The 21070-nt window shown below is 49.5% G+C and overlaps 1 protein-coding gene across 1 annotated transcript in view; it reads left to right on the plus strand.

The window, feature by feature from the left end:
- The window catches only part of LRRK1 (leucine-rich repeat kinase 1), a 153952-nt gene that overhangs the window by 125972 nt on the left and 6910 nt on the right, over nt 1-21070 (plus strand). The window contains exons 20-30 of the mRNA XM_011957518.1: nt 3546-3717; nt 6364-6527; nt 7512-7651; nt 9527-9776; nt 10660-10826; nt 10961-11158; nt 12725-13002; nt 14690-14884; nt 15824-15975; nt 19043-19160; nt 20520-20636. Of these exons, the coding sequence (XP_011812908.1) occupies nt 3546-3717; nt 6364-6527; nt 7512-7651; nt 9527-9776; nt 10660-10826; nt 10961-11158; nt 12725-13002; nt 14690-14884; nt 15824-15975; nt 19043-19160; nt 20520-20636 (1951 nt within the window). The remainder of the gene's footprint in view (nt 1-3545; nt 3718-6363; nt 6528-7511; nt 7652-9526; nt 9777-10659; nt 10827-10960; nt 11159-12724; nt 13003-14689; nt 14885-15823; nt 15976-19042; nt 19161-20519; nt 20637-21070) is intronic.

Genomic DNA, 21070 nt, shown 5'->3' on the forward strand with positions numbered 1-21070 from the left:
GCAACCTGGATGAATTAGAGACCATTATTCTAAGTGAAGTAACTCAGGAATGGAAAACTAAACATTGTATGTTCTAAGTTATAAGTGGGAATTAAGCTATGAGGATGCAAAGGCATAAGAATAATACAATAAGCCAGGCGCGGTGGCTCAAGCCTGTAATCCCAGCACTTTGGGAGGCTGAGACGGGCGGATCACGAGGTCAGGAGATCGAGACCATCCTGACTAACACGGTGAAACCCCGTCTCTACTAAAAAATACAAAGAACTAGCCGGGCGAGGTGGCGGGCGCCTGTAGTCCCAGCTACCCGGAAGGCTGAGGCAGGAGAATGGCGTAAACCCGGGAGGCGGAGCTTGCAGTGAGCTGAGATCCGGCCACTGCACTCCAGCCTGGGCGACAGAGCCAGACTCCGTCTCAAAAAAAAAAAAAAAAAGAATAATACAATAGACTTCGGGGACTCAGGGGAAAGGGTGGGAGGGGATGAGAGATAAACAAAACTATACATTGGGTACAGTGTACACTGCTCGGGTGATGGGAGCCCCAAAATCTAAGAAATCACCGCTAAAGAACTTTATCATGTAACTAAACACCACTTGTTCCCCAAAGCCCTATTGAAATTAAAAATTAAAATATAAATAAAATGCCTCCTTAGTGTGGCTGCTCAGGTCTCAGAGAGTGTGAGACTTAGAGCGAGCAGCCTCGGAGCAGTGCCATTGCACAGTCTCCCATCAGTTAGTTTCAGGGCCCAAAAAGGGCGAGGGGCTCTCCTGTGTCTTGGATTTCAGGAGTCCAGGGTAGGAATGTGGACCACTGGGGATCTCTCATTTACCTTTTCCCCACACTGGGGAATCTCTGTCAGCTCTCAGCCTAGCAGTCTGCCTTGCTTCCTTCTCCTTCCTTGCCTTACGTATTTCCTGTCACTTTACTGTCGAATTCCAGTGTTCCTATTTGGATGATCTATTCAACGTGTGATTATCTACTCACTATTTTGCCTCTTCTCAGTGTCGGTGGCAAGTCTGCAATGCCTTTAGTCAGCCATCTTTAAGCTGTCCCTCCCAGTAGCATGGCAGCCTGCTCCAGTGACCATCTTGCCTTCTTCTGTGCAAGTCTCTCTCTTCCCCCTATCCTTTAAGGACACTTGTGGCTGCACTTAAGGCCCACCCAGATAATCTGGGATCTCTCTCCCATTTCAAAGTCTGTAACTTAATCACATCTACAAAGTCTCTATTTCCATGTAAGGTAACAATCACAGTTCTAGGATTTAGAACCTGGATATTTTGCGGCTCATTATTCAGCACATGACACCCTCCAATTTTATTCTTCTATTTCAAGATTATTTTGGATTATTCTAGATCCTTTGCATTTTCATTTAAATTTTAGAATCAGCTTGTCTGTTTCTACCACAAAAAAAAAAAACTGTTGTGATTTTTATGGAGATTACATTGAATCTATAGATCAAAGAGAGCTGACATCTTAGGAATATTGGATCTTCCAATATGAACATGGTATATCTCTTCATTTATTTTGGTTTTTAAAAAGTTTCTCTCAATAATGGTTTGTTTTCAGTATTCAGATTTTCTACGTCTTTTGTTAAATTTGTGTCTACATAATTTATGTTCTCCGAGATGGGTAAATGACATATCTTCTAATTTGATTTCCTTTTTTTTGTTGTTGCTGGTATGCAGAAATAGAATTTATTTTTAAATATTTACCTTATATCCAAAAACCTTGCTAAATTCACCTACTAGCTCCAGTAGATTTTTCAGGATTTTCTAAGTATGCTTCTTTTTTGAAAAAAAAGACAGTTTTACTTTTTTCATTCTAATCTTCACATTTTTTTTGCTCTTTTTGCCTGATTGCATTGGCTTGGATCTCTAGCGAAGCCTTAAATAGGGATGAGAGAAGACATCATTATGTGTGATCTCAGGGGAAAGCATTCAGTCTTTCAAGTGTGGTGTTTTCTACAGAACTTTGTTATCCATGGAAACTTTATCACATTGAGGAAGTTCCCTTTTATTCCCAGTTTGCTGAAAGTTTTTATCATAAATGGACACTGAATTTTGTCCCCCAAAAATGCTTGTTCTGCCTCCGTTAATTTTTTTCTTCAGTTATTTTTCTGTTACATGAATATGTTGACTGATTTTCAAGTGTTAAACCAACCTTGTGTTCCCAAGATTCATACCAAAAACATCATGGAGCACCTCTTCTGTGTGCCACCGCACATCATGCTGGGGCACCTGGGGACAGAGAATGCTCCCCGCACTCTCTAAGCACACTCCAACAAGGAGAAGAGCAAGAAAGCCATGGGGCACTGCCACTGTAAGAGGGCCACGTGAGAGACCCAGGATGCATGAGTTGAAGTAGAAAAAGCAGAAAGAAACAGCAGGCACGGCCCAGGGCCTCCTGTATGGGGAACAAACACTGAGCAGATAGAGAAGCAAGGAATTTTCAGATGTGAAGGACACTCTGATGAAGAGGCATCTAGCGAGAGGTTGGGAATGTCCTCTCACCCAAGACCTGAAAGGCTGAAAAGGCCTCCTGCTTCACCACCTGTGTCTGCTGCGTCATCTGCACAGCCCCTGTCTACCTTCACCAGCCCTGCCAAGAGGGGATCCTTTCTCCTCCCATTGTATACCCATGTGTCAGAGCGTGTAAGTCAGAGCTTGGGCCATGGGCTGTCATTGAATTTTCTTATAGTTTAGGGAGTCTCTTCCAGAAAGTTCTAAGGACATTTATTGTACCGAAATCGATTTATTTTAAGATTAGAAGAACTGAAGGCAAAACCTTTACTGGGAAAGAGTCCAGCATCTGCACACCCAGGGGGCCGTCCTGTGCCTGTCTGGTGCCTGCCCCCTCAGCCCCACAGCATGCAGCTATTGCTGGTTTTCTGGCACACTTTTGGATGGACCTCCCAGGTTTCAGCTGTTTTAAGATGACAACAGACGTGAAGGCCTTGCTGACACAATAATGCAGCATTTTTATGATGACCAAGAGTGTTCTCATAAAATATCCCTCTTTGCACAAATCAGGCTCATTCTAGCTTTTAAGACAATTGCGTCGTGTCAACTGGCCAAGAACAATAAATAGCTTTGAAGGCCAAAAATGTTACTCTGACCCTAATATCTGCATTGTCCTTGAAACCTTGCAGCTGTATTTGTTTTTCCTTCATCAACCAAAGTTAATGTTAAGTGATTCCCCAACTGCAACCCCATTTATAGAGAATTGAGTCCCATTTGCTATGTCTGACATTTTTAGGACCACAGATGTTTTCATGTCTTCCCTTAGCCTTATTCTAGTCTCTATCTTAGAAACCATAGTAGACATATTAATGTGACCAGTCTTCATTTTCCTTTGGAGTATTTATTCTCAGCATATAAACCACCCTTCTCTTACTAATAACAGAATTCCAAAGGCCCTGGAAGGAAGGAACCCAGCAGCCTGAGGTGTTTCAGCACAGCCTGTCCCCAGACCAGGCCATCTGCTGGGGTTGGGGCACTGCAGTGGAGCTTGGGCCCCGCTGTTCACCAGTCCCCTTTGGTGTGTTTCAGCTACCTCCTGCCCCATCTCCTTCCATCTAAACCTGGCCTGGACACCCACGGCATGCGGCACCCCACAGCCAACACCATTCAAAGGGTATTTAAGATGAGCTTCGTTCCCGTTGGCTTCTGGCAAAGGTTTATAGCACGGATGCTGATCAGTCTGGCGGAGATGGACTTGCAGGTATTATAGCTGCGGTTTCTGCATAGGCAGATGCCCGAGAGGCACCTACAGTTGTACCCTTGGGGGAGGGGAATGTCCTTTGCTGGGAGGCCCTGCCTGGAGACCCTTCTCCCAGAGCCATGCCACCAATGTAGTGCCAGGGGGCAGGCGTGGCATGGGCTGCTGGCCAACCCATTTAAGCCATCCTGTGAGTTCCAAATCAGCACCCTCCTTAGACAGAACACACCCTTTATAAACAGTGGTTCTAAATGTTAGCCCACCTCAAAACCACCTGGAGTTTGTTAGAACAGAGTTTGGTGGGCCCCACCCAAGAGGTTCTGATTCAGCAGGTGTGGACTGAGGCCAAGAATTTGCATTTCTATCCATTCCCCGAGGTGACGCCGCTGCCCCACAACCACACTTGGAGAACCGTGAGTTAGAAGCACAGTTTTGTCATCTTGGCTGCACACTAGGCTCACCTGGAGTAAATTCTAAAAGACACAGACCACACTCCAGACCGAGCGAATCAGAATCTTTGAGAGTGGCATTGTTTGAAAAAGTGATTCCTCTTTGGTATTTTTTTTTTTTTTTTTTTTTTTTTTGAGACGGAGTCTTGCTCTGCCACCCAGGCTGGAGTGCAGTGGCCGGATCTCAGCTCACTGCAAGCTCCGCCTCCCGGGTTTACGCCATTCTCCTGCCTCAGCCTCCCGAGTAAGCTGGGACTACAGGCGCCCGCCTCGTCGCCCGGCTAGTTTTTAGTATTTTTTAGTAGAGACAGGGTTTCACCGTATTAGCCAGGATGGTCTCGATCTCCTGACCTCGTGATCCGCCCATCTCGGCCTCCCAAAGTGCTGGGATTACAGGCTTGAGCCACCGCGCCCGGCCCTCTTTGGTATTTTTAAGGCTCCCAGATGAGTTCCCTGTGCAGTGCAGTTTGAGAACCACTTGTGCAGAACTTTACATGACTCTGGTAACACTGGAGACCCAGCCCAAGGAGTTAGCTTCTGTGGGTCTACCTGGGGTTATGGGAAGGAGTCCCAGCTGTCAGGCAATATTCATTTCCTGCAAGGCAGGAACATGGAAGCAATATTTGCTACAGTAGTGTTTTTCAAAGTGGGGTTCCTATACCAGCAAAATCAGCCTCACCTGGGAATATGTGAGGAACGCAAGTTCTCAGGCCCCACCTCAAACCCGCTGCATGAGAAACTCCGGAGGGAACCCCACACTGGTTTTCACAACCCCTCCCGGGGATTCTGACACACTTTTGGTTTTGCAAACCTCTGTCATAATCCCTGACTGTCAAATCCTCGACATTAAACTCCGTATGAGTTTACTGTTGCTGCATTCTAATTAGAAAGCCCTTACTGAATTATAAGTTCTTAGCTCTATAAAAGTGTTCTTTGATCTCCCCATTTTCACTGAAATGGTAAGAAAAATCAATGCAAAATCCTTAAAGTCCATCGTGACAGTGGCAGCCTGTGTTAGCAGCGGGGGAGACTGGTTTATAGTGCCAGAAGGGTGCACTGATTGAAGGAGTGGGCGCAGGCACTGGTGCTCCTACTTTTCCATTCCTCTGCCCTCCCTTTGAACTCTGTGTCCCGCTGTGTTCTCAGGGGAGGGTCATGGAGCACTAGCGTCGTGGGAGGCTGAGCTCACAAGTGGCGCCCAGCTGGACCTGGAGGCCAGGGCGCCCTTCCGGGCAGCAGCATCCCTCACTTGAAGTTAGGAAAGAAGTCCTATTGAAATTCAGATGGGTGACAGGACAAAAGTTCAGTCTCATCACTCATCAAAGACATGCAAATTCAAGCAGCAGTGAGATGCCACTTTTCATCCATCACATTAGCAAAGAGCTGAGCCGTAATCCCCAGCCCCAGGGCACGAAGCGGCCCTGTGCACACTGGTAGTCGGTGCACAGGACAGTCTCGTCATTCAAAAAGCGATTCCTCAGGATGCATCCAGAACTTTAAAATATTCAGACCCTTCGACCGATAATCCGACTGGTAAACATCTAAACTAAGGATACCATTTTCAATCAGAGAAAGCTCTGTGCCTTTCTCATGTAACTCACGGTGGTTTTGAAGGAGCAAAAGATTGGCACCAACTTACACTTCCAGAAGAGAGTGGTTCAGGAAATTACTATGCTTAATAGAATATTAAACTTCAGAAAAATGAATTTTATGTGTGTTTTTAATGACATAGAAAAGTGAGGTTTTTTAATGTATATGAAATTAGAAATCCAATATAGCTTCAGCTGTTTTTTACACATATATGGAGATAGAAAAAAAAATCCTGGAATAATATATACCAAAATCTGAATGATCTCTCTGCTTCGTGTTAAATGGGTGTTTTGTTTGCCCTCTTACATTTTTCTGTATTTTCTGCATTTTCTAATATGAATTTTTGATTGTAAAGTCAGAAAGAGAAAAATTTTTAAAGGAAAACCTATTTTTCAATTCTTTGGAAAAAACTGTTTCCGGAATACCCTGGAAACCCTGTCAGATAATATAACGTTCAATTTGGCAGCAGGGATGAGCAGCGTGGGAGGAGAGGGTGGGAAAGACGGGGGTCATTTATCAAGATGGGGCCCAGTCCGGCCTCCGCAGAGCTCTGCCCAGGACCAGCAAGGAGCCCAGAATACTTAAGCAGGGTCTTTTCTCTGTCTTTCAGCTTTTTGAAAACAAGAAGAATACTAAAAGCAGGAACAGGAAAGTCGCCATTTACAGTTTTACAGGAAACCAGAGAAATCGCTGTAGCACATTCAGAGTGAAAAGAAATCAGACCATCTATTGGCAGGAAGGGCTCCTGGTCACTTTTGATGGGGGCTACCTCAGGTAGGAACACCGGGAAGCTCACCTACCGGGCCAGCAGGTGCCACAGCAGCCACCCCGGGGCCACGTCAGCAGGATGCCTCATCCTCTTGGTGTCCAGAATTTTGCTCATGAGAGCGGCTCATCATGGCAGCTTGCTAGAAATGTGAGGCCCTCCCATGAGTGTCCCAGAGGCTCGGGGCTCTCCACCCCTGCTGAGTCCCCCTTGCAGGATGGGAAAGACAAAGGCAGATGTGGCGGCCACCGCTCAGGACTTGAGGGACGTGGTGGCCATTGAGCTCAGGAGAGCCTCAGGCACCTCCCACAGCTATTCAGGTCACCATGTGACCTTGCAGCCATCCTGCCCGTCCCCTTGTTCTGTGAGAAGCCCGGCTGGGGGCAGGGGGCGCTGAGACTCCTCAGCCTCCATCTGCACTGCCCATAACCAGACACAGAACTCAGCTCCCTGTGCCATTTATTCTTTTTTTTTTTTTGAGAGCAGTAGACCTGAAGTCAGCTCAACAGGTTTAATGAATGATAAACACCCAAGATTATTTTAATATTTACAATGAACTTTGCAAAATAGTCTTCAACTCTGTGAGAGGAGAAGAAGGGAAAGGGGAGGTAACTTTACAGAGGGCTTGATTGGGACCTGCCGCCTCCACATAGATGTTCTCACTTAAAGCCCACAGTTGCTGCTGGACAGATGAGAACACTGAGGTTCAGGGAGGTCCGGTAACTTCCTGAGGGCCTCACCCGAGGGTCAGCTCCCAGGCTGAGCATCCCTGACGGCAATCTTCCCTGTGTCTCCTTCACCAGGCCAGGTCCGGGGCAAGAACAAGGCAGGGCCACACACACGTGCATACAGGGAATCCCCCATCAGTCCTGCAGGGCACAGAGTCTCTCCCAGTTCCCAGGGGTTGGATCCTGTCCCTAGGGGCAGGGATATCATCCCAGGGTCCCCCAGAGCCAGATCGCAATGGGCTCCTTTTGGTTTCTGGGTTGCAGTGTGGAATCTTCCGATGTGAACTGGAAAAAGAAGAAAAGTGGAGGAATAAAAATCATTTGTCAATCAGAAATGAGGGACTTCTCAGCCATGGCTTTCATCACAGATCATGTCAATTCCTTGATTGATCAGTGGTTTCCTGGTAAGAGAAGATTCTGGAAACAAGCCTTTGTTCATGCTAATATTTATTTATAAATCAGGGTGGGGCTGCGTCTTTTGGGAAGGACAAGAATCCCACTGGGATTCGGCCCAAGCAAAGTAGGGGGTCTTAACAGCCCTTTGGTGGGAGTCCTGGCCCCCAAGAAGTCCAGCTCTGTCATGGGGGGGAGTACCGTGGGGAGGATGGGGTTCGAACCCCACTGGGATTGTGCAGGGATGCGGCCTGCCAGCTGCCCACAGGCGTGGCAAGAAAGATGACACTGGTACCATGAGTGGTCCACGGAGATGCTCAGTGTGAGCTCACACATGTCTTGTTTTCACAGTGAGGACGGTGTGGCTGAAACTGGGGGGGAGTCGGCAGATGGAAATTTATCCTCTGTGCAAGGGCAGGGATGGAGGGGAGCTGTGGCCACCAAGGGGCCCTGCTCTCCTTCCCTGCTGCCCCACCCATCCTGGCGGTGATCAAACCACTAACACAGCCCTTCTCAGTCCCTTTGGATCTGTTTCTTCATTGATAGTTCACCCAAAAAAAGTACTCTTTGAGTGAAGTTGCTGAGGCTCCCTGTTTGTTTTGCTCCTGCGGTGGAGAAACTCCCAGAGCAACCTGCAGCGGGGAGGCCATCTGGGGCTTAATGGGGCAAGCAGCTGTGGGAATGGCTGCCCCGAGAGCCTCAGCCCCTGAACACTGGAGGCCAAGCAAGTGACTGGAGAGCGGGTTTGGAATACCAATGCCGCCCCTGCGAGCCTCGGCAGGTCCCCGGGCCTCCTGGGCCAGCCTCACCTGCATGCAATGCCTGCATCCCAGAGAGCATCGGGGAAGGTGGCTAAGGAGCAGTGATAGCATACACTCAGGATACACATTCCAGATCCCAGGGTCTGGTCTCTGTCAGGGTTGGGGTCCTTCACGCTGTTGGCAGGAAGGGTGACCTACAAGGAAAAAAGGCTTAGAAAGGAGCCCTCGGAGAAGGCAGTTGGGTGTGTGTGTCATGGTGATTTGCGAGGCACTTGGCCATCTAAGGGGGTCCTTAGGCCCATGTAAACCTTTCTGGGCACTTTGCAGCTCCCCACCAGCCAGTGTTCCCTCCACAGCAGGTGCTGGGCAGTTTGACAGGTGGATCCCTTAGACAGTCACCTGAGATGGAAAGGGCTCTGGTGAGCACCTGAGACAGGCTGCCTGGAGCTGGTATCCCCAGCCAGGGGCCCCTCCCAATGGGATGCCTTACACATGGACCTACAGATATCAGATGTGCCTGGAAAGTTCTAGGCATCCACCTCCTACCCTGCATGAAGCAGGCAGTTGGCCTGCCCTGAGGGCACCTCCACAGGGCACCTTGGAGGGTGTTTCTCTGCACCTCCTATCAGAGGCGTGGGAGGGAACCTATGTCCACTGACTCAGTTTTGTCTGTGATAATTTGCACTCATTTCTCCCCCTGCATTGCCCTTCATAGACATTACAAACCTGATGTTTCTAATTGTAGGAAGAGTGGCTTCCACACTGCTGTGATTGTTGGAGGATAGCTCAGACCTAGTCTGTAATGACCTGTTAGGGCCCAGTCATGCAGGAGGGATCCCCGCCCTCCTCTCAGGCCCTGCAGCCAGCCTGCTCAGGGTCCCGACCACTGGGCAGTTCTCAGAAGCATCCCAAACCCTCCCTGGACGCATCTTTCAGGACAAACAATTGCTTTCTCCAAAAAGGCACCTGAATGTGGCAATGGGTTTCAGCCTGTCTCTCGGGTACAGGCCAGGACAGGCAACTCCCCTGCTGTGAAGGCCTCAGGGCCTAGGGTGCAGAGTGCTGCTTGGGGGCCCTCCTGCACCTCCTTCTTGTGAAGCTGTCTCTTGCTCTGTCCTTATTTAGCCCTGACGGCCACAGAGAGCGACGGGACTCCACTCATGGAGCAGTACGTGCCCTGCCCAGTCTGTGAGACAGCCTGGGCCCAGCACACGGACCCCAGTGAGAAATCAGAGGATGTGCAATACTTCGACATGGAAGACTGTGTCCTCACGGCCATCGAGCGGGACTTCATCTCCTGCCCCAGACACCCGGACCTCCCCGTGCCGCTCCAGGAGCTGGTCCCTGAACTGTTCATGACCGACTTCCCGGCCAGGTATGCCCCGAAGGCCCCTCCCAGATCACAGTGCAGGTCACAGGGGGCCCTCCTCGTTGTGCAGTGGTCAAGTGATCTCCAGGAAGACCCCTCCGGAGCCGGCAGATGCCCCAGCCATCGCTTCCCACCAATCTCAGTACCTTTTTAGGTTCCCATCCTCGGCTGCCTGAAGGGAACCAGGCTGCTGGCTTTCCATTTTGGAGGCCTTGATAGGCCCAGCTGGGAAAAGCGCTTTGCAAGTGCAGCCATCCTGCCTCCCCATATGCCTCCCCCTTCCCCTCGTAGCCAGAGCTGCTCTCTCCTGAGCTGCCTCTCCTTTCCAGTCCTACCTCCCCACCAGCTCCAGGGCCAGCACATAAGCACAGCCGGCACTCCTCGGGCATTCAGGAAGGGGAGAGCTCCCACCCAGAGCCTTGTTTACCTTCTTTGTCAAACGCTGACTCCTATCTGTAACCCTAGTGCTCAGCATCGGACCCCTCAAATCTGTTCTTTGAGTTTATTCTACCTATGCTAACCCAAGATGATAACTAGAGAGAGAATCGGGGAGGAAATAGGAAACGTCACCTTTCAGAAGAAAACTTCCAAAGGGATCCTTTCTCTACGGCCACCACTTCCGTGGACTTCACCCTGTGCCAGCCATCACCACCTCTGAGGCTGTTCGGGTCCTGAGCCCACTTTACAGAGGAGACTGAGGCTTAGCAAGCCTCCATAACCCACCCAGGTGTGCCCATCCGCAAGTGGCAGGGCCGGGGTGGCTCAGATCTGTCCAGTCTCACAGATGGCTTTGAACCATGACTCTTGGCCATGGGGACAAATGACCGAGCCCAGGACCCACCCGCGTCAGGGCAGGGGTGATGTGGCTGATGCCGGGTGTGTGTGGCAGGCTCTTCCTGGAGAACAGCAAGCTGGAGCACAGTGAGGATGAGGGCAGCGTCCTGGGCCAGGGTGGCAGTGGCACCGTCATCTACCGGGCCCGGTACCAGGGCCAGCCCGTAGCTGTCAAGCGCTTCCACATCAAAAAATTCAAGAACTTTGCTAACGTCCCAGCAGGTAAGCAGGTCCCAGGTTGGTACTGTTTTTCTCAGACATGTGCTGCCCGGGTCTAAGCTCTGTGCCGCCTTAGAGAGGCCTGAGGCTGCAGGCACCCCGTGTCCTGCTGGCTAACGCTGTGCTTTCCACGGCAGACACCATGCTGAGGCACCTGCGGGCCACGGACGCCATGAAGAACTTCTCTGAGTTCCGGCAGGAGGCCAGCATGCTGCACGCGCTGCAGCACCCCTGCATTGTGGCGCTTATCGGCATCAGCATCCACCCGCTCTGCTTCGCCCTGGAGCTCGCGCCGCTCAGCAGCCTCAACACCGTGCTGTCTGAGAACGCCAGAGGTACCGCGGTGCGCCGCCCCACCCGGCTCCTGAGACCAACAGAGCCCCAGGCGCCTCCTGCCTGGCACGGGGGTAGAGCCTCAGGTGGCCTTGGCAAGCCCACGGCGCACCCAACCCATGGCTCGTGTGACCATCCCCTGGGTGTGAGGCCAGGCACCTCGCCAGGTCCAGTCACTGGGCAGAGCCTTGGCGAGGACGGCAGAGGGCGCGCTGTGGAGTCGGCTAAGACCAGGCTCCGCAGCGGTCCAGGAAGCTGCTGAGTTTATTTGCCTGTAAAAGGAGGATGGTAACATCCTCTCTGGGAGGGCACCAAGCACATGAGCTGCATTAAATCACTTTCTTAACTGCACGTGCACACCACGCTGAGACTCAGATCCTAGGGTCAGTGGGGCCATACTATATTTTAAAATAAAATGTTAAAGTAATTTATGTTGAGAAATGAGCAACTAAACTCCAGAGTTGCCAGAGGGTGAAAGGTAGTTGTCTTTTGACTAGGGAAGAAGAAATGCTATTAAAATCAATCACTTCTGCCTCAATGGAAGATAATTTTTTAAACAAAATTCTTTATTTATTTTTTTTTTCCATACAGGATCTCGCTTTGTTGGCCAGGCTGGAGTACAGTGGTGCAATCTCAGCTCACTGCAGCCTTGACCTCCTGAACTCAAACAATCCTCCCACCTCAACTTCCCCAGTAGCTACAAGCACATGCCACCACACCCAGCTAATTTGTTGTTGTTGTTTTTGTTTTTTGTAGAGATGGCCTTTCGCCCTGTTGCCCAGGTCATTCTTGAACTGTGAGCTCAATCGATCCCCCCACTTTAGCCTCCCAAAGTGCTGGAATTACCGGCATGAGCCACCACACCCAGCCAAACAAAATTCTTCTGCTTGCAACTCACCCCTTTACGTAGGACAGCCTTGACCTGAGATGAACTCTAGAGATTTCGAATCCTTGCTCATTCAGCAAAACTGCCAGCAATTCCAGGAATAAGGTATCATGAATGAAGCTATAGTGATGAGCACTTCTATCCTAAATACTATTTCACTTAACCAGGCCATTCTCTGTCCCTTCTGGCAGTCTGGCAGTCTGGCAGTCTGGTGAATAGTGAGAATGTATCAATAGAATATAAAGTATCTAGGGGCCAGGCGCAGTGGCTCACATGTGTAATCCCAATACTTTGGGAGGCCCATGCGGGCAGGTCACTTAAAGCTAGGAATTCAAGACCAGCCTGGCCAACATGGTGAAACCCCATGTCTACTAAAAATACAAAAGTTAGCCAGGCATGGTGGCATGTGCCTGTAGTCCTAGCTACTCAACTTGGGAGGCTGAGGCATTAGAATTGCTTGAACCCTGGAGGCAGAGGTTGCAGTGAGCTGAGATCGTGCCACTGCACGCCAGCCTGGGTGACAGAGGGAGACTCTGTCTCAAAAAAAGGAACAAGAAAAAAGAAAAAAAGAATATATAGTATCTAGGGAGATAGGAAGACAAAAAGACAGTTGCTATCATGATAATTTGATTCTATCAAAATTGAAATTTTGATACATTTGAAAATTGTTTTTCTTTGCAAGATTCTTCCTTTATACCCCTGGGACACATGCTCACCCAAAAAATAGCCTACCAGATTGCGTCAGGCCTGGCCTACCTGCACAAGAAAAACATCATCTTCTGCGACCTGAAGTCGGACAACATTCTGGTGTGGTCCCTTGATGTCAAGGAGCACATCAACATCAAGCTATCTGACTACGGGATTTCGAGGCAGTCATTCCATGAGGGTGCTCTAGGCGTGGAGGGCACTCCTGGCTACCAGGCCCCAGAGATCAGGCCTCGCATTGTATATGATGAGAAGGTACCTGCCTGAATCCCCTGGCCCAGCCCCACAATGCAGGAGCCCAGCCCTGAGGCTAGCCCGGCATTTCTAGAGGCACCTGCAGCTTCAGGGCTCAGCATCCCCAAAAGCACATTTTTCTCACTCTCCCTTGCTCCATGAGGGAGGTTCTGGCTTGAACCAGAAGGGAGCAGGGGCCTATGTCTGTCTGCTTGTAGCAAGATTGACTTCTCCTTAGCCTCAGAGTTCTCAAACCTTGACTCAGAAACATTGTAGAGGCTGTAAACAGCAGATGAAGAGTCCAAGACAGAAACACATCTGGATTTGGGCTCCAACTCACATTTAGATGTGCACAGTGAGGACACAGGACCAGCCTTGCAGGGCACTCAGGAGGAGCAGACAGAATAAGGATGGTAAAGACCCCTGTCCTTAACTCCTGGTCACAGGGTGCTGGCCAAGTTGAATGCCGAACCATGAGAAGAGTGAAAGGACAAGCTGGCATCCCCAGGCAACTGCGCTGCCAGCCTCAGTTGAGACAATGACTAAATATTGATCTTCCAATAACGTTTATCCCTGATGGCTATTTGGTAGATGCAGGCCCACAGACAACTTAAAGTCATCTTACCTTGCATGTATTGCATCTAGTGCCAGCCTTGTTAATTAATCACCCAGCATTAAAATTCCCTTATCTATAATTTCTTATTATTTGGTGATTTTTCAGATGGTCATTGACTAATTGCTGTAGGAATGACCTGTGCATGTGTGGATTAGCTCAGCACCTGTGGCTGTTGCCCAAGATAGAAAAGGCAAATCAAAGCAACAAAAATAAGAGCTTCACAATAGTAGGTGACTTCAATAAGGAGGTCACCTTGAAACTCAGATTATCATGGAAACATTCACATTTAAAATTCTCAAGTCTATCTCAGCCATTCTCCTGCTAAAATATTATTTCGTGACCCTTATAGGGGTCTGTATAAATTTTCCTTGCTGGACCTTTTTATGATTATGAAAATTAGAGAAGGCAACATGTCGTGATCCAGGAGACACTCCTTTTTTTATGAGTTGCGTACACAGCACTTTTAGTACAAAGCACATCAAGCTGAGGGTGTGTGTTTTCCTGCCTTGTCTTGCTACTCAAGGATAAGGACCATGACCTCCTTGGAGTCCTTAATCGGTGACTAACAGCAAGTTCTCAGTATGTTTTATTGGATGGAAGGATGGATGGATAGATGGATGGATGGATGGATGGATGGATGGATGGATGGATGGATGGATGGATGGATGGGACAATGGGCAAATGGACAATATGGTGGGAAGTCAGATGGATGGGTGGATGGAAAAGTGGAAGGATAGGAAGACAGATGGATAAATGTGCAGGACAGGTGGTCAGATGGATGGACAGATGAGAAGAATGGATAAATGTACAGGAAGACAAGCAAATGGATGGATGGATGGATGGATGGATGGAAAGAAGGAAGGGTGAGAAAATGGATAGATAAATGGATAGTAGAGAAAGTGGTCAGATGGGTGGATGGATGGGTAGTTGGAAGGATGGACAGATAAATGGACAGAGGGACATGGTCAGGTGGTTGGTTGAATGTTTGTTTTCCTTGTCTAATTGTGTCTCCCTGATCCCTCCACCTCAGGGCCAACTAGTGAAGGCCACTGGGCCCAGGCAGGGACCTGACTTGGCTTATTCTGTGCCCAGGTAGATATGTTCTCCTATGGAATGGTGCTCTACGAGTTGCTGTCAGGACAGCGACCTGCACTGGGCCACCACCAGCTCCAGATTGCCAAGAAACTGTCCAAGGGCATCCGCCCGGTTCTGGGGCAGCCGGAGGAAGTGCAGTTCCATCGATTGCAGGCACTCATGATGGAGTGCTGGGACACTAAGCCAGAGAAGGTACTTGGGAGCACAGAGCCCAGGGCCCTGGGATCTCCTGCCATGTGGCAGAAGCTGTGGGTCCCCAGGGTATGTGTGTGTGGCTGCCCACCCATCACAATTGGCGACCCTTCTCTGCTCATTTCTTCTAGAGGGTGATATTTGCTGCTCCTAACATATCTACTTTCATTTTCTTTGTGTGTGCATGTCACTCTTAGGAAACAAACTTCCTTTTCCTCCCCAACTTTTGTGTTATTTCACCGTGCAAACAAAGTATATGAACCCCTTTATAACAATACAGTCCCTATGCAAGAACAGAGAGAATGTGGGTATCTCTTTGTAAAGTAACGGGGAAAAGGTTTGGTTGTGAGAATCAGAGATCATATTACAGTATTAAGGCTAGTTTTTTGTTGGTGGTGTTTTTGTGTTTTTGGAAGGGGCTAGTGGTTTCAAGGTTAAAACTCGTTTATTAAATCAAATGAGCTAGTTTAATGCATTGAGGGTAAACAGGGTATTCTTTAGAAGAATGCATGTCCTTATCTGGGCATGGTGACATGGACTTATAGTCCCAGCCACTGGGGAGGCTGAGGCAGGAGGATCACTTGAGCCCGGGAGTTCAAGGCTGTGGTGCACTATGATCGCACCTGTGAGTAGGTTCTGCACTCCAGCTTGGGTAATATAGTGAGATGAAGAGTGTATGTCCTTGGCCTGGGTTGGAATACCTGGGGTTCAGCTAACCTGACCAGATGAGTTTAAATTACCATAGCCAAGGGTGACCCAGATATCTGGATGGGTTTGCTCCTGATGTCTGAAGCTGTTTTAGCCTCTTGTTTGGATCTAGTCTGAATGAGCAGAATCCCTCATTTCTCCCTGGTTGAAGCTGGCTGACCTCATGGGCAGAACTGGCACCAATCTGGTTGTAAGTGACCTTGCTCCCTTCTGGTGGCTCCTCTCCCTCAGCGACCACTGGCCCTGTCGGTTGTGAGCCAGATGAAGGACCCAACCTTTGCCATCTTCATGTATGAGCTGCACTGTGGAAAGCAGACAGCCTTCTTCTCGTCCCAAGGCCAGGAGTACACCGTGGTGTTTTGGGATGGAAAAGAGGAGTCCAGGTAAGCTCCATGGCCTGCCCTGCCCTCTTTGAATTTGGGGTGGGAGGCCACTGTGGAGTTTGGAAACAGAGTCGATGTTGACCACAATGAGAATTATTTAGCAGACAGTAGGGTCCAGAACCTGGTTAGACTGCACTCAAGAAAGAGCAGGGAGAGCAGAAGAAAGTCCACAGAAACAGACATGCATGCATGGTTTTGTGGTTAAGAGATGCCAGAAATGAGTAGTATCTGCCAGGGTGTCTGGGGACATGAGGGCACTGTGGCATGTGCCTACAGTCCTAGCCACTCAAGAGGCTGAGGCAGGAGAATCCCCTGAGCCCAGGAGTTCAAGTTTAGCCTGAATGACATAGCAAGACCCCATCTTTTAAAAAATTAGAAAATTTAAAAACATTTTTTAAAAGGAAATGAGACCTGTCAGTCTGGTTTTGTGACTTTCTCAAGAATGTTCTGCTGCCCCAGATTGCAGAAGGGGCAACAGGGTGGGTTTAAACAAAGTTCGGGTTTTGCCAGGAGGGAGAGAGGGGCAGGGGCGTTGGGGTGTTTTTAAGGGAGTGACACAGAGATGGACCAAGGCACCTAAGTGAGGCCATAAATTCGGGGAGCACAACGGAAAGTACCAAAGGATCCTAGGTATTGCTAGAGTTAAAAAAAAAAAAAAAATTTAAACCTCAAGAGTTACGGTATTAGGTGGGGTGAGCTGAAAAGCTAGGAGGCGGCTGTCAGAAAAGACATGCTTGCCATGGGGTGGGTGGGAGGCACCTAGTCAGTAGTAAAGACAGCATCTGGAGTGTGACCTTTGGAGAGGGTGCCTGGGGTAGAGTGGGGAAATATCACTCAGCTCGAGACATAATAAGATAAATGGAACAGACTTTGCAGTTTCTCTTAGGTCAGTCTTCATGAGTCTGCATCAGATTTTATGCCACTAGGACTGAGTGTTGTGACACAGATGCACTCTAAGAAATGATGCTGTAAAGAAGATTTTTCTGACCAAGCCTTGTGGCTCATGCCTGTAACCCCAGCACTTTAGGAGGCTGAGGCAGGTGGATCATTTGAGTTCAGGAGTTTGAGACCAGTCTAGGAAACATGGTGAAACCTTATCTCTACAAAAATAAATAAATAAATAAATACATAACAAAAATTAGCTGGGAACGGTGACGAGCACTTGTAGTCCCAGCTACTCAGGAGGCTGAGGCAGAAGGATTGCTTGAACCCAGGAGTCTGACTCTGCAGTGGGTGGTGATTGCGCCATTGCACTCCAGCCTGGGTGACAGAGTGAGACCCTGCCTCAGAAAAAAGAGAAGTTATTCTAAAACACAGCAATGGAGCATGCCTTCCTGATGGGATGTACTCTAAGGACAAAACAAAAAGTAAACATATTAATTAAACAGGTTTCAGTAACTATATTGTTGGTAGTACTGTTGTGATGGTTATTCTAAGATGCTGCTTGTGGTTGTGGAGTAAGTTAATGAATAATTATGTTGCTGTTGCTGGAAACCGTGATTTTCAGCATGGGCTAAAAGAGAAAGAGATTTAAAGTATGGTAACTAAAGCCTGCAGTTCTGAATTGATTGGATGGACTCGTGATATAGTTGAAAAAAAATAAACATAAATTTCTCAGCTCTGCTCACTGAAAAGGCCTAAAAACAAGGACCAACCAAATGCCAGTGTGCACCCCTAGGACCTAGACTGTGCTCTCTAAATACCAAAGTGAACCAGGGCTCATCAGAATCATGGCAGAGTCCATGTCTGGGGCAGGAAGTGCACCTGGAACATCTGCCCCCTTAGAAACAAGGGCACCGTCAGACACTTCTGAGGGTGAACTGGAGGACCTGGAGCCAGACTGGCCCTGGGAGGCTGGGCCAGGCCCTGCCCTGCTGGCCTAGAGACACACACGTGGCAGGTACCTGAGACAGTTCTGCTCAGGCTTCAGAAGATTTCCCAGAGGGAAGAGAGAGGCCTCTTCCTGTGACCTGTGAAGGTTCTTTAAAACTCACTGCGGCCTGAAGAGAGGCTCACTCACAGGAAGGGAGGAGGGGGCTGGCCCAGGGCACACGGGCAGCCAAGCAGGGTGGAGCCGGACTTGAGATCTGTCTGAGAATTAAGGAAGGAAAGGAGGCGAGAGAGGTAGGGCAGCTGAGCAGGTAAACAGGATTCACATAGGACACAATTCCAGTTGCGGGGAACAGGGGCAATTATTCTTTATGACTCTCTCTATTTTTAACTGTTTTCAAAGTAAAAGCTATTAGAATATCTTAGTTTTGTTTTTCTGATGCATCAAAAAAATGATGGGAAAAGGGACAAATATACCTGAAGGAAGTTTTTGTTTGCTGTATTTTCTACCATTTCTATCATCTGCAAATACATTATCAGTCAACAGTGGTGAAGCTTTTTAAAATTTGGTAGTAGGAGAAACTTTATATTGAGAATGCTATTCGTGAGCTTAACGTACTCTCTTGAGTTTGAGGGACAGAGCTATGTGATGTGGGGTGTGTAACTTCCCTGTCGCATCAGCTTCAGCCTCCTCTTCCATGCAGTGGGTGCCCGGGATGCCTGCCACGGGCCGAGGGGAGGCAGCGATGCCAGAGACAGCCGGCCTGGTGAGCCAAGGCTCTCGCAAACGACAAGCCATTAGTTCTCAGAGCACTCGTGCTGGGAGCACATTTTGAGTGCCCCCCACCCCAACCCAATCTCCTTTGGAATTCTCCCAACTTGTCTTTAACCCTGACCTTGTCTACTCTGCAGTGAGGGGCTCCCCACATAACACGGGTGGGAAGGATATGGCTGGTGGGAGGGCCCCTCCTTCCTACTGGGGGCAACCGTCTCAACCCTCAGGGGTCACAGAAAGAGGACAGCCTTTCTTCCATGGGGAATGCCCTCCCTGCGGGCAACGGTCAAGCATTACCCTTCAGACAGAACCCAGCTCTGCCCTCTCAGAACGCAGCAGGATGCAACCCTGGGTGAGAGCAGGGGAGGTAAACGAGGCTCGCGGCTGGCCCAGGCCAGGCCCGGGGAAAGGAGGCAGCCCCTGGCCCCGAGGCACTGACCGCACAGTTGCTGCCACTTACAGGAACTACACGGTGGTGAACACAGAGAAGGGTCTCATGGAGGTGCAGAGGATGAGCTGCCCCGGGATGAAGGTGAGCTGCCAGCTCCAGGTCCAGAGATCCCTGTGGACAGCCACTGAGGTAAGCACTGCCCACAGGCCTGCCCACCGAGGTAATCACTGCCCACTGGGTGCAGCCCCTGGGTGGGGGCCACATTCATAAAAATACAGGACACCAGGTCAAGTGAACTTTCAGATAACCCCCAGTGCATCCCCATGCAGTCCCAGAGTAATGCCATGAACCCCGTGAAGTAGCAGCCTGTAACCAGAGGCAGCTCAACCCTGCCTGCTGCTGGCTGGCAGCCGGGATTTGGGATGGTGAGGACCAGATGTAGACCCTCAGCAGGAGGAGAGACCCAGGAAGCTAGGGACACGCCTGGGTTTCCCATAACACTGCCGAGTCACTCAGCTCCGAAGGCCTCTTGCCTTCACATCAGGGAAATCAGGGAAGTCACTAGAAGGCCTAAGGAGGGGTCTTCGGAGAAATCCCGAGAGAACTGGCCAAACACAAATGTTCTGAGGCAGGCCGGACACAGTGGCTCACGCCTGTAATCCCAGCACTTTGGAAGGCCGAGATAGGCGGACCACAAGGTCAAGAGATTGAGACCATCCTGGCCAACATGGTGAGACCCTGTCTCCACTAAAAAATACAAAAATTAGCTGGGCATGATGGTGCACAAGTGTTCCCAGCTACTCAGGAGGCTGAGGCAGGAGAATCACTTGAACCCGGGAGGTGGAGGTTGCACGGAGCCTAGATCGCACCATTGCACTCCAGCCTTGCGACAGAGTGAGACACCGTCTCAAAAAAAAAAAAAAAAAAAAAAATTGTTCTGAGGCTGTGGGTGCGGGGATAGATTGGTGCAACTTTTCCCCAGGGCAGTTTGGAAGTGTGTTCACATATGTATCAGAAATCTCAAAAGCATGCTTACCACTTAAGCCTCGGAAATCTCAGTATTAGGAAACATCTGTCAACACTTTAGCCAAAGTAGGTGCACCCCAGTCCCAGGCAGCCAAGAGGTGCTCCCACATCATTTCCTCCTAGAATGAGTGAGAGCAAGGGCTCTGCCTGCAGCGTGCTGTCACATGGAAAGAGCAGTGAGAAGACAGCATTGCAGCGTGAGTCCACTTTGCCGGTACCAGGTGCACACACAAATACCACAGAGAACTTCTGAGAGGCTGTGGCCCCAAATTCCAATGGTGGTTTTCTCTGGGGAATAGATTATGGGCTATTTTCTGTTTCCTCTTTAGACTATTCTGTCTTTTTCAACGTTTCTACAAAGAACAGAAATACATAAACAACCCACCAGAACGTGTCAATCCATGTAACTTTCCAAGACCCACAGGGGATCCCCAAGGCTGAGTGCATCCTCATGGGAATGCCTCGAGAAATGCCAGACACTTTCCAGCCTGTGTCTCACAGTGGACCTGTCTGCCTCTGCAGGACCAGAAAATCTACATCTACACCCTCAAGGGCATGTGCCCCTTAAACACACCCCAACGGGCCTTGGATACTCCAGCTGTCGTCACCTGCTTCTTGGCCGTGCCTGTTATTAAAAAGGTGAGGTCAGGGCAAAGGCGGGTATGCAGGTCTCTGATGTGCTTCCATGCCTGGGAGGCGTCTCCTAGCTGGGAACAGCCTGAAGCTGTGTCAGGGTGGGGACTGCAGAGCCACACCTTCTAGGACTACCTGGCCTAGGACACAGCCTTAGAGACAGTGGGAGGAAAGATATCAAATCTGGTCCATCATTAGTGCCTTCTGGTTTGCAAAAACCTAAGTCCTCAGCCAGACTGAGGGCTGAGTGAAAACCCCCTTTCACATGCAAATGCCCTGACTCAGGTGGAATGACTGTTGGTGCAAATGGCACGGTGAGCAGTCATGTGTGTGCCCTTCCCCTTCAGAGGGCAGGGGCATCCGGAGCCTCTATCCCACCTGCCCAGGCCAGAGCCACCCCACAGCCACTTGGTCACCAGGTCCTGGAGGTCCTGATCTCC

The sequence above is a fragment of the Colobus angolensis genome, unplaced genomic scaffold (genome assembly GCF_000951035.1).
Source record: "Colobus angolensis palliatus isolate OR3802 unplaced genomic scaffold, Cang.pa_1.0 Scaffold112, whole genome shotgun sequence".
Classification (NCBI taxonomy): Eukaryota; Metazoa; Chordata; class Mammalia; order Primates; family Cercopithecidae; genus Colobus; species Colobus angolensis.